The sequence below is a fragment of the Delphinapterus leucas genome, chromosome 1 (assembly GCF_059928025.1).
Source record: "Delphinapterus leucas isolate spDelLeu-1000000601 "Yukka" chromosome 1, BTC_Dleu_Yukka2, whole genome shotgun sequence".
Taxonomy (NCBI): domain Eukaryota; kingdom Metazoa; phylum Chordata; class Mammalia; order Artiodactyla; family Monodontidae; genus Delphinapterus; species Delphinapterus leucas.
In genome coordinates this window covers 91587836-91612843 of record NC_143129.1, presented here as the reverse complement: position 1 = coordinate 91612843, position 25008 = coordinate 91587836, and the positions used below count along the sequence as shown (strand labels likewise).

The following is a 25008-nucleotide window of genomic DNA, read 5'->3' as shown; positions in this document are numbered from 1 at the left end:
GAATTACTTCGGAGAACAGCACCACCTTGGATATATTTGGAACTCTGGTATTTTTGTTGAAAGATTTTTTTACTGTAACTTTTATTATCTTTGCTCCATCCTAGTGTATGTGTTTTTGTTATTCAGAAGATAAATAGATGCTGAGGCTTGTTTTAGGTTTGTTCTTGTAGCCCTACCCCCTTTAGTTTGTCTTAACAGTCCGTCTTCTGAAACTTCTTTTACTTCTCTTCCTGGTACTGATGCTGTAGCTATTAACCATTTATTGCCTAACATAACAGTCTCTTGCTCTCAAGAAGCTAATATTTTGACGACTAGGGCAACCCTTAGCTAAATACTAGTAACAATTAAAGAGTAATACAGACTGGAGTGCAATTAAGTGCCCAAATATGTGGCTTAAGCCTCTCCACATAACGAAGCCTACGTTGACAGAGAAAAGTAATGACTCTTCGTCCCAGCGGAGCCCCTTGTCCCTCCCTCCCACGCGTACTCACCTTTATCATAGACACTTGGTTCTTTCCCCCCAAACTTCTTGGCTCTTACGCCTTCCTCCAAGCGTCTGAAACCCCGAGAAGGGAAAATGGGGGAGGGAGGGGGGCGTACCGCTCGCTTCCGTACTTGCCTGTGTCCCAGGCTGTCTGGGGGAGGTGTTGGACGAGCCGCCCCAGTCCAGCTGCAGCCGACCCAGGTCCCAGTCCCTGCCCTTTGCTCCCCTGCTTTTCAATAAGTCCCGAAGTCCTGGGAGGTGGGCGTGGGAGTAGCCCAAGCTGAGGCTAGGAAGTCCTCCCGGACGGTTCAGGGGGCCCCAGGCGATAGCCACGTTCGGATTCTGGCTGGAAGCCAGGGGAGGGAGCTTGGGGTAAGGGGAGGGCCCTGAGGGAGGGGTCAGACTCCTTAGGAAAGAGTTAATGGGAAGAGGGGGAGGGGATAGGACGAAGAGACCGAAGGGAAGGCTCAGGTAGGAAAAGAACGGAGGAGGGAAGCCTGGTGGGGGGAGAAGGGAGCCTGCAGGATCAGGGGTCAGAGTTAGGGGGTTTCTCCCCTGCTGCACCCTCATCCTAGGGCCGCCAACTTCCCGCCGCGGCGGCGACTTTCAGTTTCATTTCTACGAACCCTCCTGCCTGGGCCGCAGTCGCCGCCGCGATGCCCAGTAAGTTCAGCTGCCGGCAGCTTCGGGAGACGGGCCAGAGATTCGAGAATTTCCTGGTCGATCGGGGACTGGACAGGGAGACAGATCGCGAGCGGTTGCGGACCATTTATAACCAGGACTTCAAGACCAGGTACGGGCCGGCCCACTCCCCGGTCCCAAATCGCGGGCCCAGCTTGCCGCCACGACCCCGGCGGCGGGGCCACCCTTCCCGCCCCGGGGCGCGGAGGGACGCAGCTCCCCCAGTGGCTCCGGCCGGTCCCGGGGCCGCGCAGTCCCCCCTCCCGCTCAGTGCCCACGCCCCGCCCGCGCCGCCAGCGCCGCCCGCAGCCCGCCCGCTCTGCCCGGGCCGGGCCCCTGCGTCGAGTCCCTGTGGAGAGTCTCACCGTCATCCCGCTCCCCCGGCGGCGCGGGACCAGTCCTGGGAGCCGGGTGCTGCGCCCACGCGCCGCCCGCGGGAGCGGGTTGGGAGGGGGGGCAGCTCTCGGCGTGGGGGAGGGGAGCTCGGGAGAGGGCCCATGCTTTGCGGAAGCGCGGGGAGCGAGCTGCCTGCTGGTGGCTATCCCCGCTTGCGCAAGCTTTACGGGGACCCCCGCCCCCTCGTCGAGGGGCTGCTTCCTCGGTGGTTCACTATCCCAGAGAGCTGAAGAGACGCCGTGTAGCAGGGAGAGTCTCAGGGAGCTCGGGGAAGAAGAAAAGGGCACAAACTGCATACGTACCAAACCTCCATTAGCACCTGTGGCTTCTCCATGGAGACCCGGGCTGGGGCCAGTCTCCTGGAGGCCCCTTCTCATCCTGTGGCTAAAGGCTGTTTGGTCCCCCTTGCCTGTTCCCATCCAAGTGAAAATCAAAGAGACTTCTCTTTCTCAAACCACAGAATTGTGCTTCAAAATTCCTCTATCAACAGGCTGCAGTCTTGGGCCGAAGACCAAGGAACAATTTTAAAAGGATAAATGTAAAGACTTACAGAAATAAATACTGGTTGATGGGAATTTAGGCTTACTAACAGTCCTCTTGAAAAAGACCATGGGTATTCTCACACCAAAAGGCGGATATGGCTGTTAAAAGAGCCAGAGAAGTGTTAGACTGTGTTAATAGAAGTGTGGTTTGGTGTGATGGGCAGGAGGTAAGTGATTCTCCAGATTGACCAGATCATTTCTGGAATATCGTTTTCAGTAATGAGTGTCACGTTTTAAGAGGGACATTAACAAGCTTGAGCAACATCTGAAGAAGGAGCAAAGATGATGATCTGTTTTTTGTCCTCACACTGTGCTGGGCACTGTGGGGAATATAAAGAAAAATACACAATCCCAGGGGAGCAGAAGAGGCTATGATATGCATACAGTGTATTATAATAAATGGTAAAATAGCATGACGATTATAATAGAGATAATAAGAAAAATTCTGGAGGAAAGTAAAGAAAGAACAATTACCATGGAGTCACATCATCAACACTTCACATCCATGAATTCACCTATGTCCAAAAAAATAAGTACAACGTGTCTCTGAACAAAAGTCTATGACTTCTTTTGGCTCTGTTAAAGAGATTATTATTCTGATAAATGGTGAGGAAGACTATTTGATTCTGTTGCAGTAGGGGTATTGCAATGGGGAGAGAGATCTAGCTCAACTCTCAATACAGCAAAGACAGTTGGGAATTTATAACCAAGAGCAGAGTGAGGGGGTCATGGATGGAAAATCACTAAGAGGAGACAGTAAGGGGCTGGGAGCGGGGCAAAGATGAGGCCTAGTGCAGAAGAGGGTTCAGAGGGGCCTGACTAAAGTTTAGTCAAGGAGAGAGTCTTTGTCATCTCTAAATCAAAGTTACACAATATCTTCCAATACTGGGGGAAAACAGGCTATGTCAGATAACCGCAAACAGGCATATAGAAAACCACATTTACTGTACATTATGGGTGAATTTAAAGGATTTCAAAAGTCATTTTTTAGTATGTACTTGTTTTTAGGCAAGTAAGATACCACTCCCGTGAAATTATTAGGGAATTCGATGGAGAAGGTGGCATTGACCTCGGCCTTGGCCTTGAAGGCTAGATATCTTAGTACTTGGAGGAGGAGGAAAGACTAACATGTTGATTCATTCTTTTGTGAAACCCAGTCAAAGAAAGGGAGAAATGTTTGCCTTGAGAAAAATTGGAGAGGACAAGGTAGTTATCCCTGAATATTTTAAAGACTGTCCTGGGGGAAAGGATTATATACTTTGGTGTCACTCCACAAGGCAGAACTGGGTTCACTCAACATGGCCCCCTTGGGGAGTTTCCTGGGGCCTAGTGGTTAGGATTCTGGGCTTTCACTGCCCGGTCTTGGTTTAGTCCCTGGTCGGGGAACTGAGATCCCCGCAAACTGAGCAAACCGAGTGACGTGGCCAATAAAAAAGGCCGTCTCACCCTCCACCGGGTGGAAGAGATTTCTGTTCTGATTAGAGCGAACTTTCTTATGCTATGACGTCAACCCTCATCCACCCAATGGGAATTCATTGCTTCTTCCTCTGGGCTCTCATAGCTTATACTTCACTCTTGGTTATAGCCAGATGACACCCTGCCTTGTGTTAGAGCTAGTATGTGACTGTCTCCCCACCAGACTGTAGAGCCTCTGAAGGCAGGAACAGGCCTTTCGTCATGTTGGCGCCTTCCCTCAGTCCCCAGCATAGAGCCTTGTATGTGGTAGATGCTCAACAGAAGCTTCCAGAATCTAATTGAGTTAGTAGGTAGAGCTGATCTATAGGAGAAAAGGCTGTAGGGGACGTATAGCAAGTCACCTGGTATCAGGAATTCTGGGGCGCTTCCTCCCCTGGGCGGGATAGGTCCCTTCCAACTAGGTTATTTTATGATGTTATGAAGTGCCCTGCTCCCAACTCTTAACTTTTCCCATCTGTCTTTATTCATTTAGCAAATATATTTAATGGGGGCTCTACTGTTTGCTTGGGCCTTGGTTCCTGCCTCTAGAGTGTAGTCTAGTAGGGAGTGACAGATGTGTAGACAAACATGTCATTCAGTACTACAGGAGCTAGTATCGTGTTTTGATAGCTGGAGTTCAAATCCTGACTCTGCCACTTACTAGTTGCATTTGATTTTGACCAAATTTCCCTAACTGTTAAGTGTTTAAAATACTGCCTTTCTCTCAGGGTTGTGTGAGGCCAAAATATCACAGGTAAAGCATTTCCCCTGGGTAACAGAGTGCATGGGCTTTGGAAGTGGTAGCTATCATTAACAATGCTGGTTAGGAGTCCGTTATGGAATAAGTACTGGCATCGTGAAAAGTTTCTTAGAGATGATTCTTGCCTTGGGCAAGAGACACATTCTTTTATTCAACAAATATTGGCTGAATGCCTCCTATGAGCAAAGCAAAACTGTGTGAATTGCTGTAGATACAGAGAAGGGACCTAACTAAGGAAGATAGAGGCAATTAAAACCAAATACTTTTTAATTTCTGTTGTGATAAGTGCTTGTGAGAAAAAGTCTAGGATGCTTGAGAGCATATAACGTGGAGACCTGACCTAGTCTAGGAGCCAGAGGTTTCTGGGAGAAAGTGATGTTTGAGCAGAATCTCGAATGATAAATGGAGTTAGCAGATGTAAAGCAAGGGGAGGGCAGTCCAGACTGAGAGAGTAGCACCTTAAAAGGCTGCGGGTGAACTCTCAAGAACAGGGGACAAGGCAGGGGCTGAACTGGGCAGGACCTTGTGGGCCGTGGGGAGGCGTTGTGGGTTTTTCTTTGTTTTGCTTTGTTTTTAATCTTAACAGAAACAGGAAAGCACAAAAATTTTCAAAGTAGGAGACTGACAGAATCAGCGTTTTTAGAAAGATCATTCTGGACCTCTATCCACAGTAAAAAATACATTTTACTTTGGGGTCTGGTATACACAGCTTTCACACAACAGTTAGTGTCCTTGAAACAGTACTTAGCTTCACTCGCTGCCCTCTGATATTTTTTACTCTAATTTTACTCCAGTTTTGCAAGTCCTGGTCTTGGCCCACAAATGAGAGTTGCAACCCAGTTTGTAAATCCCAGAACTATATGTCCCCTTAAGATCGCTTCCAAATCTTGTTAGGTAGCTAGTCAGACATGAGTGGTCCTGCCCCATCCTGGACAGGGTCATCTTTCCCTCCCCCACCTGGACACTGGTGACGAGAACACACCCAGAGATCCTCCCTTTTTTGGTTAAGGACCGCTAAGTTTCCAGCCAGTTTCATGACCAAGCAAGGTATCAAAAACCCAATGGACTTTCCAAACTGCCATCACCGGTTATCGCAGGTGCACCAAGACCTAAGCGATGACTCAGAGTAACCCAGGGTTCGTTATGCTGTATTTATAATAAATCAGCTTTGCGATTTTTGCCCCACCTCCACCCCCCTGTGGGTGGGGCGTGGCAGTTTATGCATAAGGAGAAAAGTTACATAAGCTAAAGCTGTCAATCAACTTGTCAATCAAATGACGCAGGACACAGGGAGGGACTTTTCACCACTCTAAAAACCAACCCTATGCTCACTGCAGGGCTGCTTCTGGCTCCCAGACAGCCCGCTCTCCTCCCTTCTTGAGAGGGTTCTTTTGCTTCACCTAAAAACTGCTGCTGCTTGAAACTTCTCTGTCTCTCGATTGAATTCTTTCCCTCAAGAGGACAAGAACTGAGGAATGGCCGTTCTACCGGTAACAATCTGATATTCTGAAATACCATTCCTCGGGCTAGTAGGCTTTCCTGAACTGGGTCTAAACGATTAGTCATTTTTCACCCAACAAACAACGGGGGGCAGGGCTTTACAGACCAAGGATGTCCAACGGTGGCAGAAAAGTCTGGAAGGAGTTGCAGCAGTACAATAGCTGGGAATGGCTGAGGTGCCATTTAGAATGGATGTGGGGTGGACCTCTTCTTCGGTTTCTTCTGTAAAATGGGCTAATAGTTGCTACCTCAAAGGGTTGTTGTGAGGAGTAAATGAGCTAACGCAAGTAGCTACTTAGAACAGCACAAAGTAAGTGCTCAATAAATGTTTTCTATTGTTGATGATGTTATTGTGTTGTTGATGTGTCATTGTTAATTGTGGTGCATCCAAGTGGGCCATATTAAAGGGTTAGACTTAGTCGGGAGACGTTATCTGATTTGTGTTTGTTGAAAACTCCTGCAGACTCTTAGGGGATGGACCAGGAGAGGAGCTGTGAAGTCAGAAGCAGGAGGAACAGTTCATAGGGCTTGGCAAAATGATAAGATCATCAAGCAGTTCACAGAAGAAATATAAATGACTAATAAACAGAAGGAAAGATACTTGATTATATTAATGATCAGGGAAATGCAGATTTAAGCAAGATACCATTCTTTTCCTTATCAGATTGTCAAAAATTTAAAGGATCGAAGATTTCTGATGTTAGGGTCTGGGAAAGGGTTCTCTCAAATTCTTATTTGTGAGAATGTAAGTTTGTACAACTTGTTTTGGAGGACAATTTGGCAAAGCTTATCAAAGTAAAGGTTCATTATTCTCTTTGACCCAGAAGGATGGTTATTGTAACGTTTGAAATAGCCAAAAATTGTAGGCAGCCTAACTGTCTATCACTGAACAAATAGTTAAACACACCACAATGCTTTCATACTGTGCTATCCTTTGCAGCCATTCAAAAGAGGTGGCTTGGTAAAATGTTGTCATGGAAGGCTGTCCATGGTGGTGAAAGAAGTCTGTTGTAGAATAGTATGGGTAGCACACAAAAAATATGTGTAATTAAAAATGTATTTTTTTTAATTCATAGAAAAGGGCCTGGAAAATACATATATCGAACAGTTAAGCAGGTAGTTGGGAGTGAGGGAGTGGGAGCCCTTAATGTTTTATGCTAGGTATTCGTCCTGTTTAAATATTTTTTTAATACTTTTGGTAACCACTCTTTGACATCTCTTTATGCAGGCATACTGTCATCCCTTGATATTCAAAAGGGATTGGTTCCAGAACCACGCCCCCTCCACACACACGCACGCACGCACCCCGCCCTGCCGATTCCAAAATTTGAGGGTGCTATATAGTCTCTGACATAAAATAGTGTGGTATTTGCATATAACCTCTGCAGCATATTCTTCCGGGTTACTTTAATCACCTCTAGATTGCTTATGATACCGAATACAATGTAAATGTTAGGTAAATAGTTGTAAATACAATGTAACTGCTATGTAAATAGCTTCTGGTGCGCAACAAATTCAATTTTTTTTTTTCCCCCCCCGGGTACGCGAGCCTCTCACTGTTGTGGCCTCTCCCGCCGCGGAGCGCAGGCTCTGGACGCGCAGACTCAGCGGCCATGGCTCACGGGCCCGGCCGCTCCGTGGCGTGTGGGATCTTCCCGGACCGGGGCACGAACCCGTGTCCCCTGCATCGGCAGGCGGACTCTCAACCACTGCGCCACCAGGGAAGCCCAACAAATTCAATTTTTGCTTTTTCCAACTTTCTGGAAACTTCTTTTTCTGAATATTTTTGGTCTGTGCTTGGTTAAATCCTCAGATACAGAACCCCTGGATAAGGCAGGCCCGACTCTAGTTACATCACACCTATGTAAGTTTACCGACATGGGATCATGATGATCTAATCCTTTTTGTCGTGGACCCCTCTCATATCAGCATCCCACCCCCATTTCCACATTCTGCTCCACACTCAGGTAACTCATATCAATCAGGGTTTGTTTGTTTGTTTGTTATTGTTTTATTTTTAAAAAATCATGTTAAACACATTTTCCATATCCTGATTTTCTTATTCATCAATACATCGTGGAAATGACTCCTAATTGTCTGGTATATTCTTCTAATGTATTGTTGGGTTTTTTTGGCCAACATTTTGTTGTGAGAAATTTCAAACATAAAGAAAAGTTGAAATAATTTGACAGTGAACAATCATATACCCTTGTTACTGAACACAAGTTGGTGTGCCCCACTCACAGTGAGGCCAAACAAACCAAACCGTCAGAGTCTGGAGCAGAGAAAGGTTTACTACAGGGCCAAGCAAGGAAAACAGGTGGCTTGTGCAGCTCCCCGATGTTTTCAGGGAGAAGTTTTAATAGGCAAAATCTGGGATGAGAGCTAGGTGTGTGACTTTCTTCTGTTTGTTTGGTGGTGAGGTAACAGGGCAGTGCTCCAGGAATCTTGTGCTCAGCGTGAAGTTACGGTCGTCCACCTGGGTGGTGGCCTAAGTTCCTACAGAACTCCAAGGTATTGTTATGTATATTCCTTGAGGAGGAACCAGGACCCTGCCCCAAGGCTGCACTATTGTTTCTTGACTTCAACCCCCTTGTTTCTGCATTCCCTCCTTCCCTGATTAGCAACTGTTTGAATCTGCCTTTTGGAACTCTGGGAAGGTAAAGGAGGCTGAATGAAACTTATTTCTACAAACAAGAAACAAGGGGCACAGAAAGACTTTTGTGCCACAGGATCCTGCTCAGTTTCACCTCACCTGGACTTCTTAATTTGCATTTGACACATGCCTGCCCATCGATCTATCCATCCAGATAGATAGATAGGTAGATATATCCCCGGCATACAGGGATCTTAGTTCCTTGACCAGGGATGAACCCGTGCCCCTGCAATGGAAGTGGGAGCCTTAACCACTGAACCACCAGGGAATTCCCCATCTAGCTATATTAATTTTTTGACGCATTTCAAAGTAAGTTACAGACATCAGTACAATTCACCCCTAAACACGTCACCATGATCATTATTAACTATAACAGTTCAAAATTTGTTTATGATATACATTTTTTTTCCTTTTTTTTTTTTTGGCTGCACCTCACAGCTTTTGGAATCTTAGTTCCCCAACCAGGGATTGAACCCACGCCCTCGGCAGTGAAAGCATGGAATCCTAACAACTGGACCACCAGGGAATTCCCATGTTTACGATTTTTTTTTAAGTAAAATTTACTGACAGTGAAATAGACAAATTTCAAATGTATTGTTGTGAGTTTTAACAAATCCATATACCTGTGTGCAACCCCCTATCAAGATATATGACGTCACCCCAGAAAGTTCCCTCATCTCCTCTCCTATTTAGTCCTCACCCTTACCCACCCAGAGGCAACCACTGCTCTGATCTTTTTGTTTGTTTGTTTCTGAGATAGTACCTGTTCTAGAACTTTATGTAATGGAATCAGATAGTATGTAGTATGTACTCTTTTGTGTAAGGCATCTTTCACTCAGCATAATGTGTTTGAGATTCGCCCATGTTGTTGTATCAGTAATTGCTTTTTACCACCGAATATAAATCATAGGGACTTCCCTGGCATTCCAGTGGTTAAGACTCCATGCTTTCAATGCAGGGGGCCCGGGTTTGATTCCTGGTCGGGGAACTAAGATCCAACATGCTGCACGGTGCAGCCAAAAATTGTGTGTGTGTGTGTGTGTGTGTGTGTGTGTGTATAAATCATAGTTTGAAGGACAGTGTTTTCAGTTTGAGGCTATTTTGAATAAAACTGCTATGCACATTCTTGTACAAGTCATTTTGTGGACATATATTTTCATTTCTCCTGGGATATACCTAGGGGTGGAATTGTTGAGTCGTAGGATAGATGATGTTTACTTTTTTTTTTTAATCTTGGGCAAGTTGCTTAACCTCTTTTGGTGGTGGCAGCAAAGTCTTCTGGACTGGTCTTCTGGTTTGACCTTGCCTGGGGTTAGGCTGTCCAAGTTTGGACAATATATATAACCTGACACTTAACATTCCAAGCCATTGCACAGCAGTGCTGTGTGGCAGCCAGAGGTTCAATGTTTGCATTGTTACCTATTTCATCTATAAAATAACAGTCTGGAATTATTTGGTACTTCTTTTACCCATTCTCCCAGCAAGTACTTATTGGATAAATACCAGTGCTAGGTCTACACTAGATGTTATAGTCGCGTTACTTTCTTAATGAATTTTTATTCCATGCATAATATAGTTATATATTCTTTTCATTAAAAATCAGAACATTACGTTATATGTTTGGTTTTACAAGAAACTATCAGACCTTTTTCTAAAGTGATTGTACCATGTTATATTCCAGCCAACAACGCACAAGTGTTCTGGTGTTTTTGTATCCTTGTCAGCATTTGTTGTTGACAGCCTTTTAAATTTTAGTCATTTGAATGGGTGTGCTGCATTCTTTTTAATGGTTGTGTAATATTCTGTAGTGTGGATGTTTACAACTTATTCAGCTATCTCCCTATTTATGGGCATTTGTTTCATTTTCAATTCTTGGCCACTGAGAATGACTCTACAGTAAGCATCCTTGCACGTATGTTCTTATATGTTGGTACTTTTCTTTTCCATGGGATACATTCTCATGAATTAAAGGATACCTGTATATCAGATGTTAGGAGATATTGCCAGATTGTTTTCCAAAAGGTTGTAATACTTCACTTTTCTACCAGCAGTGTATGTGAGTTTTCTTTTCCACATAGCAACACGTGTTGTGCCTATTTTCCTTTTTTATCAGTCTAATGGAAATAAAATGATACCTCATTTTTACTGTAGTTTGCATTTCTCTACTTTTAGAGCATCTTTTCATACTTCTGGGTCATTGGAGTTTGCTCTTTAAGTTGAATATTCAGTTTTTCTATTGTTCATCTTTTTTTCCCCTAGAAATCTAGGTGACTAGATGTGTAAAAGAACTGGTGCTTTTCTCAACTAGTATGTACTAAGTTTGTGATTCAAAAAAAAAAAATTTTTTTTTAATTTTTTATGCCTGTCACCTTAGACCAAGTGAACTTGGGTAGTAGTAATAATGTGAGGTATAATTTGAAAGTTACTTAGGTGGTAGCACCTATAGTAGAAGTTGCAAAACTTGTAAAGTTGAGTTCCTCCTGCCCATGTGTCCATGCAGAAGCTTCCAAAGATAGGAGATTTCACCTTAAAACTGTGCTTTGGACTTCTCTTAAAAGCCAGATCTGGCCATCTTGGGCCTGCATTCCCTGCTGGCAACGTCTGTCTGGAGATGAGTAGCAGTTCCCCGCTTTAGACAGGACTTGTGCTCCTGGGTTTGTCCAGTCCCCTCAGGGTTCCGTTTCCTCCCCAGCACTAAGCTGAGAGCTCCAGGGCATTTGAGAGCACCCGCACTTTTCTTGTAGTAGATTATAGTATATTAGTGTAAGAAGGACATGTGTAGGACTACATATGTCCTTCTTACACTAAGGACTCAAAAATGGGACTGTACAGGTGCCTGAGATGGCTGCAGGTATAAGATACCTGTGGAGTCTGGCATCTGTCGGCATTTGAGTGTGTGCCTGATCCATGGAATTTAGTGACTCACTGACCAGGGGGCCCGGGGGGGAAAGTTTCTGATGACGCCCTGATTTCAGTCCCTTTGCCTGGACCCCTCAGCAGCATTTGAGCCTGATACCTGATTCTCCTCCCTCTCTTAGTGGTACCTGCTGTTTTCTCTTCCTCCCTGGGTTATGCTGGCCTCAGGCGTTCTCAGACTACTCACACTCCCTGGTTGTAACTACTACCTGACGTCTCCCTAATATTAAGCTCTGCTTTGACTTTGGCCTGAGTTCTCAGCTTCTGATTCATGGAGCTAGCTGCCTCCGGACCACGGGGATCTCAGACTGACCATGTCCGCACCCAAATGTTGTGGTCAGCCCTTCCAACCTCCTCCTCCTCTTGTTTTTACCTCCTATCTCAGGAATAGTTCCAGAAGCCAAGCCATTGGTTTGGGTGTTGTCCTCGACTCCTTCCCTCTTCCCAGCCTCCATTCCCTCTCCTGTCCAAAGCCAAGTTCTGCTAATTTTATATTCTCAATATCAGATCTGTCCCCTCTTCTATCCTCACCACTGCCTTGTTTGGGCCCTTGTCATCTTTTAATTGGACGATTGCAATGGCCTTCTTCTAACTGGTCTCCCTGCCTACAGTCTTGCCTCCAGCAAATCCATCCTCCAATCCTGATGCCTGAGTGATCTGAAATGCAAATATGATCTTGCCACTCCCCTGCTTAAAACCCACCAACGGGGTGGTTCTGTAACCACAGTGTAGCCTCTGGTGCAGGCTGAAAGTAAGTTGCTACTCTTACTACTACTGCTACTATTAGTACTACTATTGCTACTAATAGGATACTAATAATAGTAGCTAACATTTCCTGAGCATTTTCTATTGTGTTTTCAAATGATTTATTATCTCTTTAAGGCAAATCAGAGCCGATTCAAAGTTTTCTGAATGGTATCACTCACTTGCTTGGCGGGAGGGAGAGGGGCAGAGTTATAGGCAGGGGCCACCAGGGAAATGTCCGTAACCATAAATGATCTTATATATGCTAGTGAGTGACCATGCTGATTGAGCCTTAATAGTTAAATAGGCATTACCATGGTTCCTAGGAGCTAGGATTTCCTTTCATTCCCTACAGAGCATGCAGGGTGGGTGGCCAGCTGTCCAGATCTTGAATGTGTCCATGAAGTGTGTCGCACGTGGGGATGTCCTCTGGCTCTTGGGTGCCAGTAAAGGAGGAGAGCTTCTGGCCTTCAGGGTCAAGTGCAGGCTTCGTGGCTTGGCATGCAAAACTATGCAAGACCTGGTCCCTGCCCGCCTCTGCTGCCTCCAGCCAATCCCTTCCTTGCACTCTTCACTCTAGTACAACCAGACGGGGTGTGATACTAATCAGAGCGCACCTTACTGAGATCTTATGTGCCAAGCACTGGGCTAAGTGGACACCACAGTGTCCTTCTCTCATGTAATCCTCACAGCCACCCCGGGAGATGAGTCTGCCATTATCCCCATTTTACAGAGGAGCAAAGTGAGGCTCTGCGAGGTAACCGAGATGGCTCAGCTAGTGGCAGAGTGGGCGGTCCCCACAGCCTCTCAGCACGTGTTCTCGGTAGACGCCCGCTCCTGGGCTCACACTCTGTGCTCCCCCTGCACCTGAATGATACCCATTCAGCCTTCAGGACTCAGTTCTGACGCCGTTTCTTGGGGAAGCCCGCCAGGGCTGAGCCCCACCCCGCTGAGCTCCCGGCAGCGGGCTGGAACGAATGTGTTCCGTCTGTGCTCCTCGAGGCCTCTTTGAAGCCCCAGCATCTAGCGCAGTGTCTGGCACATAACAGGTCTCCGTAAGTGTTTGTTGAGCTGACTAAACTGAATTCCAGGCGCTGAACCTCGAGGTTGTTGTCCTTCTGACCAGTTTTCCCTGTCTTCACCTTCTCTAGGCCCAAACAAGCTATTTGATCTCTGGAGAAGGATCCTTTCCCTCCTGCTTGGGTTCCATCTGCACCCTATGACTCCAGGGGGAAACTGCTGTCTGATCAGCCACCTTGCCCACACACCCTGGACATCTGTACTCCCTGCCCCTCTCTCACTCCTCACCAGCGGGCTGGACCCCGAATCCACCCCCCTGAATCAGCTTCTTCGGCTTCCCCCTCAGCTTTAGCTCTTTCCGCTTCAGTGTTTGTATCTTTTCTGTCCCAAATTCCCCCTGCCCCCCACCACAAATCTTCCTTTCTCTCTCTCTTCCCTTAGTCCTCCAATTCAATAGCCCATCGTTGGGCGGTTCTCCTTAGAAGTGCACCGTCCACTGCCTGCTGTTTAAGACAACCATATTTTGTCTTGAGGGGGTCCCATTGCCTTCCCTGAAAAAATTAAAAATTCCTGCCATTCCCAGCCCCGTCCTGTCCCGCACAGAGCGGCCCTCAGATGCCCTCCCCAGCTTGCTGCCCCCGTCCCTCACTCCCCAGTCTCCTCTGCTCCCGGCAGCTTTGGGACCCCCGCCCCTGGCTTCTCCTCCATGCTGTATGGAATGAAGATTGCCAACCTGGCCTACGTCACCAAGACCCGGGTCAGGTTCTTCGGGCTCGACCGTTGGGCCGACGTGTGGTTCCCAGAAAAGAGGAGAATGAAGCCGGGGTCGGAGATCAGCAAACACCACAAGTCGCTGCTGGCCACGATCTTTTATGACAGGTGTGTGATGGGGTGGGGGGCGTGTCTGGCTGGGGAGAGAGGCGGTTGCCTCCGCTTGGGGTAAGGCTCCATCCTACAAGGACTGGGGGAAGGGCAGGAAAGGAGCTAATTGGCCTGGGGGAGGGGATGGGTTTCCTGAGCACAGCTGGCTCTTGGCCAGCCTCCCCAAGCCTGTAACTTTCTCCGAGGGCAACCCGCAGGCTTGGCTGCTCGGGCCCCAGCCGTGCTCTTGACTCCCACTCTCCCCAGGACTGAGTATCTTCACGGGAAGCATGGGGTGGACGTGGAGGTCCAGGGGCCCCATGAAGCCCGAGATGGGCAGCTCCTTATCCGCCTGGATTTGAACCGCAAGGAGGTGCTGACCCTGAGGCTTCGGAATGGAGGAACCCAGCCTGTCACCCTCACCCACCTCTTCCCATTCTGCCGGACCCCCCAGTTTGCCTTCTGCAATGGAGACCGGGAGCTGCCCTGCCCACTGGGCCCTGGTGAGTGGGTTCCGAAAGGAAAGAGTCTCTGGTGGACGGAGTCCTGCCCTAGGAAGGTCTGATGCTTCAGGAACGTGCTGTTGCTGGCCCGTGGTCCCCTACCTTGGGATGGGGCTCTGGGGGGGAATGTCAGTGTTGTGGTGCTGGTGGGAGGGTCCCTTCCCCACCCCGACTCACTCAGCCATCCTCTCCCAGGTGAATGCTATGAGCTCCATGTCCACTGTAAGACCAGCTTTGTGGGCTACTTCCCAGCCACCGTGCTCTGGGAGCTGCTAGGACCTGGGGAGCCAGGCTCAGAAGGAGCCGGTACTTTCTACATTGCCCGCTTCTTGGCCGTCGTGGCCCACAGCCCCCTGGCAGCACAACTGAAGCCCACGACTCCCTTCAAGCGGACCCAGATCACGAGAAACCCTGTGGTGACCAACCGGATAGAGGAAGGAGAGAGACCCGACCGGTAAGTCCTCCCTCCAACCCAGTCCTGGCTGGGGGTGTCCCAACACCACAGTGTGGGCCCTTGGGAAGAACACAGAGCCCCCTTTCCTAACTGTGAGTTCTTAACTCCTGCAGACCTCAGAGACCTTTTCTGTCTAGGAAGAAAAGCAGATGTGAGGACAGTGTGAAAAAATTTCAAGTATTTTTGACTATATGATGGATTATCAGTCAGCCAAGGTGGACACGTGTCTCTCTCTCTTTTTTAACAACTTTATTGAAACAGTTCATATACCATACGATTCACCTATTTAAAGTATACAATTCTGTGCTTTTTTTAGTATATTCACAGATATGTGCAACCATCACCACAATCCATTTTAGAACATTTCATCACCCCCAAAAGGAGCCCGTACCCTTTAGTTATCACCCCTTTTGCTCCCTATCCCCACCCCCCAGCCCTAACCAGCCACTCATCTACTTTGTGTAGATTTCCCTCTTCTGGACATTTTATATGAATGGAATCATATACGTGTAAACAGCTTTTTGACATGTCCAGGCGTTCACAAAATACTGAGCAAACCGTAAGACCATTGTGCTCTTTCTGTTAAAAATATGTGTGCTATGGGGCTTCCCTAGTGGCGCAGTGGTTGGGAGTCCGCCTGCCAATGCAGGGGACACGGGTTCGTGCCCCGGTCCGGGAAGATCCCACATGCCGCAGAGCGGCTGGGCCCGTGAGCCATGGCCGCCGAGCCTGCGTGTCCGGAGCCTGTGCTCCGCAATGGGAGAGGCCACAACAGTGAGAGGCCCGCGTACTACAAAAAAAAAAAAAAAAAAAAAAAGTGTGTGTAGGGGAATTCCCTGGTAGTCCAGTGGTTAGGGCTTCGAGCTTCCACTGTAGGGGGCATGGTTTCGATCCCTGGTCAGGGAACTAAGATTCTGCGTGCTGCGCAGCAGGGCCAAAAAGTTAAGTAAGTAAGTACATAAGTAAAAATATATGTGTATAATACAATTTGCCAAAGAAAAATGTCTGGAAGGCTGCATGCCGAAAGGTTAACATTGGTTATCCCTGGATGGTGAGAATGTTGTTTATTTACTCATTTATTTATTACCTGTTTTCTGATTTTTTTTCTCTGATGAACATGTATTGTTTATATACATATCTATGTGCATATATACGTGTGTGTATATACATATATATATATTTTTTTATTTTATTTTATTTTTTTTTGCCACACCACGCAGCTTGTGGGATCCTAGTTCCCTGACCAGGGATTGAACCCGGGCCCCCTGCAGTGGACGCACAGAGTCCTAACCACTGGACCACTAGGAAATTCCCTATATATATATATATATTTTTTTTTTTTTTTTTTTTTTTAATGCTTCCAAGTATCATGCTTTCCAAAAATGAGGATGGTCCAACCTTGGCGTGAGCAGCCTCATGAGACAGTGAGTCCTGTCCCCTAGGGCAAAGGCTGCCGACCCCCTTCAGCAATAGTGTTGAAGCAGAGCCTTGTGCTTCCTCCAGGGAGGGGCCTTCTCGGAGACTCTGAAGGTGAAGGGTCTCTGTGTTTGTAATAGCTTTTCTTCTCTCCCTCCTGCAGTGCTAAGAGCTATGACCTGGAGTTAAGTATGGCACTGGGAACATACTACCCACCCCCCCGCCTCCGGCAGCTGCTCCCCATCCTTCTTCAGGGAACAAGTATCTTCACTGCCCCAAAGGAGATTGCTGAGATCAAGTAAGTACCACCCCTCTGCACCCCTTGTGCTGCTTTATATGTTTCTTTTCCATTGGCTTCTTCCCACTGCCCCATGCCTCTGTCCTCAGCCTCCTGTGCTCAGTTCATTTATCCCCTTACTGAGCACACACCATGTGCCAGGCACCATTCAAGGTGAATCACTCGCATGATGGCCCTGACATCCCAGGTGGGGAAAGTGAGCATCTGTCATCTTATTTCATGTAGTGATGAGTGCTATGAAGAGTTAACTAAAGAGCTAAAGCAGGGTAAGGGGTGGGCTGTGCTATTTTGCAGAGGGCAGCTAGTCCTGGCCTCTTTGAGGAGGTGACATTTGAGCAGAGAATGACATTTGAATGAGGTGACGGTGTGAGTAATAGGAGGATCTTGGAGAAAGGATGTTCCAGGCTCCAGGATCCACAGTGCAAATGCGAGTCAGGTCTGAGCTTGGGGGGCAGGGGCTCCCTTCTTGGAGGCCTCTGACCCCCATCTGCTTCTCTGCCCTTCTAGTCTTCCCCGATTCCTGATGTCTTCATAGTCCCAGAGCTGCAGAGGGAGAGGGTGGATGCTCCCGGACATGGGGGTTGCCTGACCCATCCCGTTCCCGCCCCCTCCCTCCAACCCCCCCACCCATCACTGCCAGGGCCCAGCTGGAGACACCCCTGAAGTGGAGGAACTACGAGGTGAAGCTCCGGCTGCTGCTGCACCTGGAGGAGCTGCAGATGGAGCATGACATCCGGCACTATGACCTGGAGTCGGTGCCTATGACCTGGGACCCCGTAGACCAGAATCCCGGGCTGCTCACGCTGGAGGTCAGGGGTTGGATCAGTAGCAGGGAGGATGGACTCAAGTTAGCCAACCCACAGGCTGTGGGAAGAACAAAAGGAAGATGAAGTTTTTCCTGTCCAGAGGGCTCAGCAAGTTGCCGAGTGGGCATCTGGGCCCCAAAAGAGGTGTCAGAGCAAGGCAATAGGGAGGACTGGGGTTTTAGTCTAGACTTTGCTACCACTGGCTGCATGACCTTGGGCAAGTCTTTTGCTATCTCTGGGCCTTAGTTCCCTCACCTGAAAAGCATGGAGCTGGACTAGATAATTCTTAGAGCCCTCTCCAGCTCTCAGATGTTGAATGTGTACATCTAAGCCTGGAATTACACACGAGAATGGATTCCTGCACACTTGTGCCGAGAAAGGCACTCAGTGAGAAGGGACGGCAGGTGAGAATGATCAGGGAAAGTTTCCTACAGGAACTGAGTTTTGAACAAGATTTTAAAGGCAGAATAGGAGCAGAGCTGGCCAAGAGGGCAACCGGACTTGCTGGGAAGCTGGCCTCCAAGTCTTGAAATCATGCCCTGGAGGGTTTCCAGGATTCCTGGGCTCAGCATCTCTGAGCACCATGGGCAGACTTGTCCCTTCTTCATCTCCCCTGACTCTTGCCCTGTCTGGCAGAAGAGGAAAGAGGCAAAGCTCCCTGAACCTGGGGTAAAGGGTAGATCCTCAGAACTTGTGTCTCAGTTGGGGTCTGGAGTGGGCCCTCCACTGGCCATCTCCGGGTTAGAAGCTTGCTGCTGTTCGTGCCCCACAGGTTCCCGGGGTGGCCGAGAGCCGCCCCTCAGTGCTGCGGGGTGACCACCTATTTGCCCTTTTGTCCTCTGAGACACACCAGGAGGACCCTGTCACCTACAAGGGCTTTGTGCACAAGGTGGAACTGGACCGGGTCAAGCTGAGTTTTTCTACAGGGTAGGTGTTGGGGGAGCCCTGAGCTGCAGGAAGGTCTGCAGGTGTCCCGGAGGCCAAGGGAGGAGGGTGTTTCTCCTCAGAGTGAGTGGGACCCCAGCGACAGGGCAAGGGGACCCTGAGATGCCTCACCATCTTCCTCTCCTGGAGGATTGCTTGGAGGTCTGGGAAAGGGAGTGGAGTTGGAGTAGATGGAGAGAGTCCTGGCCTTTTATTGCCCACCCCCCCAATTGGAATTCTTCCCCCTCTCTCTCCCCCTTCCCAAAGCCTCCTGAGCCGCTTTGTGGATGGGCTGACCTTCAAGGTGAACTTCACCTTCAACCGCCAGCCCCTGCGGGTGCAGCACCGTGCCTTGGAGCTGACGGGGCGCTGGCCGCTGTGGCCCCTGCTTTTCCCTGTGGCCTCTCGTGGGGTCCCGCTGCTGCCGTCAGATGTGAAGCTCAAGTGAGACTGTGGGCAAGGGCTCTGGGGCCACTTGGAGTGTGGGTGTAGGGGACGAGGTCAGGGAGGCCTCCTGGACGCGGACAATATCGTGTTTGTGGCCCCTCCGCTAGGCTGTACGACCGGAGTCTGGAATCCAACCCAGAGCAGCTGCAGGCCATGAAGCACATTGTTATGGGTACCACCCGCCCCGCCCCGTACATCATCTTTGGGCCTCCAGGCACTGGCAAGACTGTCACCTTAGTGGAAGCCATCAAGCAGGTGGGGCCTGAGCGTAGGCCTCTGGCCTACACTCTGACTCTCCCCCCCTTCCGGGACAAAGCAGTTGTCCCCAGGTTCTGGTTCCTTCTGGTTCCTTCCGGCTCTCTGAACGCACGCCCCCGAACTGGCCTCGAGGGCCAGCGTGGCTGTCAAGCACGGCGTGCAGCTTGGGTACTGCACGTCTCAGTCACCGTAGCCTTGTATAATTACAGCAGCAGTTTTCCAGCGTTAAAGGGCTGCTGGACTAGTAGGGGGCTGCCGACCTGAACTTGCCTCTTGAGTCACTCCCTCCCTCAGCAATGGGAGGCAGATGCCACACTGCGCCACCCTGAGTCACAGGCATGTTTCTCCCTCTCCCCTCCCCCTGGAGACCAGAAGCTGCTTCCCACACTGTGCTCATCCCCACCCCAGGTGGTGAAGCACTTGCCCAAAGCCCACATCCTGGCCTGTGCTCCGTCCAACTCGGGGGCCGACCTCCTCTGTCAACGCCTCCGGGTCCACCTGCCCAGCTCCATCTACCGCCTCCTGGCTCCCAGCAGGGATATCCGCATGGTGCCTGAGGACATCAAGGTACTTGGGGAAGGCGGGGGACCAAGGGGTGGCGGGTGCTGCTCTGGGTAGACGCTGGGGCCAGGAAACTAGGAGACCTGGATTCTGATACTCGCTGTATGACCTTGGGTGGGTCAGGACTGCTCTCTGGGCTTCAGTTTCCTTGTGTGTAAAGTGAGAGAGGTAAATAAAATTGCCTGAGGGGGGGTGCCCAGACCCAGAGCGAGGGTGAGAATGGAGGTGGAGGCAAGCTGACTCCCCTCCCTGCACGACCCTCAGCCCTGCTGTAACTGGGATGCAAAGAAGGGGGATTACGTGTTTCCTTCCAAGAAGAAGCTGCAGGAATATCGTGTGTTAATTACCACGCTCATCACTGCCAGCAGGTGGGAAGTGTGTGTGTGCATCTCTTAAATTGTGTGTTAAGAGGCAGTGGGCTGGGGAAATGGGGAAGAATGGTGCCTGGGGAGTTGGGGGGAGGGCCAGCTTGGGGGAGCATTCAGGTTCGGTAGTCACGTGCCTGGATGTGACCCCTGCCTGGCCTGACACCTCCCAGGTTGGTCTCGGCCCAGTTTCCCATCGATCACTTCACACACATCTTCATCGATGAGGCTGGCCACTCCATGGAGCCAGAGAGCCTGGTGGCCATAGCAGGTGAGGGGCTCGGGGACGGGGGGGCTGCAAGTGTGTCACCCCACATGGCATCGGGGAGGTCCCACCACACACCTTTCTCACGCTACCCATCTCCCAGGGCTGATGGAAGTCAAGGAAGCAGACAATCCAGGAGGGCAGCTGGTGCTGGCAGGAGACCCTCGGCAGCTGGGGCCTGTGCTGCGCTGCCCACTGACCCAGAAGCATGGGCTGGGGTACTCACTGCTGGAGCGGCTGCTCACCTACAATGCCCTGTACAAGAAGGGCCCTGATGGCTATAACCCCCAGTTCATAACCAAGCTGCTACGCAACTACAGGTATCCCGCACCCTCTGTGTCATCCCCTGCCTTCACACCCTCTGCAAGCGCAGCTGGCGGCTCCATCCCACCGTCCTCAGAGGCTGCGTGATGCAGAAAGACTATCAGCTGGAAGGTGGGAGTTCTTCTCCCCAGTCCCGTCCCTGCTCCTCCAGTTGCTTATCTGTACCTCAGGGGATGGTCAGTGGTTCCTAGACACCGGAATATATCTGACGCTGGTCCCAGGTGAAGTTTCTAGGCGTCCAAGGAGAAATGAGAAAAACAGGGACAATGTCTTTTTTCATAAACCTAATGGTTATTCGAGTTAAAGAGCTATGCTTCCTTTAGTCAGTGAGTTCGTATATCTAAAATGCTCAGATGAGTTCTACATCTTTAGTTCCTTAGCTGAGTCCACTAGGAATTCAATAAATGTTAGCTGTTGTGTTAGTACCGCTGATATTTTTGGATTTAGCACATTATCTCATCCAATAATGGCGATAGTAGGTGATTCTTGCTTTTGTATTGTCCTTCCTTGACAAAATTGAAACTTGAGAATGGGCCCCTGATTTCTTGGTGTTTTCATTTAAATTTGACTGGTCTGTGAAATCTGTGGATTGGATGTTCTCAGGAGCCACATTTGGTTCTGCTTTCTGTGGTTAACAGTGCCCAGCAGCAAAAACTGTAGATGAATGAGTCTGCTATGCAGTGGGCAGGAAGACAGGAGGATAGTGTGTGTGAGCTCCAAGCAGGTGGAGCGGGGAGGTCCTTGAGGGCGGGGCAGAACTAATCCGCCCCCTGGTCTTGCTCTTCCTTCCTCCTGCCTCCCAGGTCTCACCCCACCATCCTGGACATTCCTAACCAGCTGTATTATGAAGGGGAGCTGCAGGCCTGTGCGGACGTTGTGGACCGAGAGCGCTTCTGCCGCTGGGAAGGTCTGCCTCGACAGGTGAGGCTAAGCGGGGCTGGGGCTCAGGCTCCTACCCCTGTACCCCAGCCTCCCTCTTATTGAGGGTGCTGGGTAGCAGGAGGCTCTGAGTGGAAGCCATGAGCCCCTCCCTTTGTCACCTAGGCCTGGGATCCCCCACTCCCTGGAAGGGTTTGAGGGTGGGAGGGAAGGGAGGCAGGGAGGTCCAGCTGAGGGTTTCCCCTGACTCCGTGTCCAGGACTTTCCCATCATCTTTCACGGCGTAATGGGCAAGGATGAGCGTGAAGGCAACAGCCCATCCTTCTTCAACCCCGAAGAGGCTGCCACGGTGACTTCCTACCTGAAGCAGCTCCTGGCCCCCTCCTCCAAGAAGGGCAAAGCCCGTCTGAGCCCCCGAAGTGTGGGCGTCATCTCTCCATACCGGAAGCAGGTCAGGTCCTCAGTTCCCATCAGGGCTGGGTCCCCCCAGATGGTACCTCCTTAGCCAGACCACTAGGCAGAGGGTCCGGCTCAGGCCTCCGCTGGCCCCATATCTCAAAAGAGCGCAGAGGTCAGCTGCATCTCCCTCTTTGCCCCCCAGCTCCCTGGCCTCCTGCCTGGCACCCTCTTGCACGGGTGTAATGGCATGAGAGAAAGGCACCTGTCCCCATCTTCCAGGTGGAAAAAATTCGTTACTGCATCACCAAACTTGACAAGGAGCTTCGGGGACTGGATGACATCAAGGACTTGAAGGTGACCCTCGCCACTGTCTCACATTCCCTCCCTGACTTCTGTCCCCGTCTCTTCCCCACTTCCAGACACCTCCTCGGGTCCCTGCCCCACTGCTGCAGGCCAGCCCAAGTCCCTGCCGCACCCTCGCTGCCTGAGACAAACTTGGGCTTTCCCCATGCCTCTCACTCCTGGAGATCCCAACTTGTAGGTCTGGGATGGGACCGGGAAGCCTGCATGTTTAGCAAGCACCTCACGTGATTCTTATGATCAGGCTGGTTTAAGGTCTCTGCCCTAAGAAGAAAGTCCAGACTCCCCAGCCTGCCTGACCTGTCATGTGATGATGTCCCCACTCACCTCTCCCACCCTCTGAGTCAGTCGGCAGCTCAGTTCTTTCTCAGATAAGAATCACCTGGAGAGCTTTTAGTGCTGCCAGCGCCAGGGCTCCACCCAACCAATTAACACGGCTATCTGGGGGCAGAGCCAGGGCATCAGGTTTTTTTATGGGCTCCTCAAGTGATCTCTCCTGTGCAGCCAGGGTTGACACCCAGGGCTTTAAGAGTTAGAGGCCTCTCCCATGGAAATTCTGATTCTGGAGGTCTGGGTTTGGGCCTAAGGTTACTTTTTTTTTTTTTTTTTTTGCGTTACGCGGGCCTCTCACTGCTGTGGCCTCTCCCGTTGCGGAGCACAGGCTCCGGACGCACAGGCTCAGCGGCCATGGCTCACGGGCCCAGCCGCTCCGCGGCATGTGGGATCCTTCCGGACCGGGGCACGAACCCGTGTCCCCTGCATCGGCAGGCGGACTCTCAACCACTACGCCACCAGGGAAGCCCCTAAGGTTACATATTTTTAACAAGTACTGAGTGATTATCTTCAGGAAAGTTTGAAAAACTGCTGAGTTATTGTTCTTTGCAGTCCTGTTTTCTTTGCTTAGAACCCTTTCGAGCCCCCATCCCTTTAACTGGATTCGGCCTTCAGGTTTCAGCTTCCATGGCACTGTCCTGTCCTCTTTCCTGCCCAGCAGGACACTGGCTCACTCCACGGTGACAATTGCCCTCAGTCTCACTGAGGCGAGGCGGGGCTGGTCCCTGGGTCCCCCACTGCCTCCCTCCCCTCTAGGTGGGCTCCGTGGAAGAGTTTCAAGGCCATCCCTCCCCTCTAGGTGGGCTCCGTGGAAGAGTTTCAAGGCCAGGAGCGCAGCGTCATCCTCATCTCCACCGTGCGGAGCAGCCAGAGCTTTGTGCAGCTGGATCTGGACTTTAACCTGGGTTTCCTCAAGAACCCCAAGGTTCGGGGGCTGGGGGGTGGCAGGGACTCCTCCTTCCTGAGGGCTCTTCCCTGCTGTGACCCCAGCACTTCTTCTTATCAGAGGTTCAACGTGGCTGTGACCCGTGCCAAGGCTTTGCTCATCGTGGTGGGCAACCCGCTCCTGCTGGGCCACGACCCCGACTGGAAAGTGTGAGCATCCCACCCGCAATCCCTCCTGGTGGCCACAGCCCCCAGCCTAGGACAGCTGTAGTTTTATGAAGCACCCTTGGGGCTCAGTTAATCTTCCAATCTGTTTATCTTTTTTTTTTTTTTTTGCGGTATGCAGGCCTCTCCAATCTGTTTATCTTTTTTTTTTTTTTTTTTTTTTGCGGTATGCGGGCCTCTCACTGCTGTGGCCTCTCCCGTTGTGGAGCACAGGCTCCGGATGCGCAGGCTCAGCGGCCATGGCTCACGGGCCCAGCCGCTCCGCGGCACGTGGGATCCTCTCGGACCGAGGCACGAACCCGTGTCCCCTGCATCGGCAGGCAGACTCTCAACCACTGCGCCACCGGGGAAGCCCCAATCTGTTTATCTTAACAATATCCCCATTTGCCAAGGTTAAGTAACTTGCCGCAAGGCACAGGCCCCGTGTGCAGGACCAAGGCTGGGCCTCCAGCCTCTGCTGGTACTCAGCCAGCCTTGTGAAGCTGTGTGTGTGGATGTCCCTGTACCCCACAGATTCCTAGAGTTCTGTAAAGAAAACGGGGGGTATACCGGGTGCCCCTTCCCTGCCAAACTGGACCTGCAGCAGGGGCAGAACTTACTCCAGGGTCTGAGCAAACTCAGCCCCTCTACCTCAGGTATGGCTGGGCCAGGGTGGGCTTGGTTGGGGGACAGTGCTGAGGGAGGATGTAAGTTACTAACAGAGCTGGCCTTCTCTCTTTGTAGGACCCAAAAGTCACGACTGCCAGGCGCGGGAGGGTGAAGGGGGCCTGCCCCTGCAAGTGGAGCCCGAGTGGAGGAATGAGCTCTGAGGACCGCCCACCCGACCCTTCCCCTGCTGCTAACATCAAGCTGCTAACAATTGGGGGAAGGGGGAGGAAGTAAAACTGAAAAAAAAAAAAAGCTTATTCTATGCAAAAGCCTCCTTGTCTCTTCAGCCTGGCCCCAGCTTCCTGAACTCCCAAGATGACCTCACAGGGGAGGGTGGGACTGTCACACCAGCCCAGGGCCATACCCCTCCCTCCACCCCCAGAAAGGAACCCAACCCCCATGTCCAGGGGAGGAAATCTAGTGGGAGGTGGCAGGGAAGCCACCCACAGGCTTCTAAGTTTAGCCCAGTGCTCCAGACCACTCCCCTCACCCGCCTCCAAGGCCCAGAGCCAGGCGTGACCTCATCCTTTTCTCCAAGACTCCACCCTGCCTGCCCGGGAGTCCTGCCTTTGCAGACAGGGGGCCAGCCTGGCAAGCACCCTGGAGAGATGGGACTCCAGGCTCACGGGGACCAGGAGAGAAA

At 50.5% G+C, this 25008-nt stretch overlaps 1 protein-coding gene across 3 annotated transcripts; it reads left to right on the top strand.

Moving 5' to 3' along the window:
• The first annotated feature begins 965 nt into the window (after positions 1-965).
• Positions 966-24632, top strand: MOV10 (Mov10 RNA helicase). Of its 3 annotated transcripts, XM_089917847.1 has the most exons (21): positions 1165-1277; positions 12002-12141; positions 13830-14033; positions 14283-14518; positions 14714-14972; positions 16552-16686; positions 17327-17495; positions 18265-18419; positions 18684-18860; positions 18971-19118; positions 19494-19688; positions 19947-20050; positions 20221-20318; positions 20416-20632; positions 21440-21557; positions 21775-21966; positions 22194-22268; positions 23407-23532; positions 23614-23702; positions 24231-24352; positions 24441-24631. In XM_089917847.1, the coding sequence occupies exons 3-21, from the start codon at positions 13861-13863 to the stop codon at positions 24524-24526; spliced, it is 2874 nt and encodes a 957-aa protein (XP_089773973.1). In that variant the 5' UTR covers positions 1165-1277; positions 12002-12141; positions 13830-13860; the 3' UTR covers positions 24527-24631. The 3 variants fall into 3 exon arrangements, with proteins under 3 accessions (XP_089773966.1, XP_022439756.1, XP_089773973.1); XM_089917840.1 differs by lacking the exon at positions 12002-12141 and having other exon boundaries at positions 966-1277; positions 24441-24632; XM_022584048.3 differs by lacking the exon at positions 12002-12141 and having other exon boundaries at positions 968-1277; positions 19530-19688; positions 24441-24630.
• Positions 24633-25008: the final 376 nt, after the last annotated feature.

What these genes read in the sequence shown, in the direction of transcription:
- MOV10 (XM_089917840.1), top strand. Translation starts at nt 1,141, where the DNA reads ATGCCCAGTAAGTTCAGCTGCCGGCAGCTTCGGGAGACGGGCCAGAGA. An exon ending in AAGCTGCTACGCAACTACAG is followed by an intron (nt 20,633 to 21,439) that starts GTATCCCGCACC and finishes CCTGCCTCCCAG; the next exon opens with GTCTCACCCCACCATCCTGG. An exon ending in CACGACCCCGACTGGAAAGT is followed by an intron (nt 23,703 to 24,230) that starts GTGAGCATCCCA and finishes TGTACCCCACAG; the next exon opens with ATTCCTAGAGTTCTGTAAAG.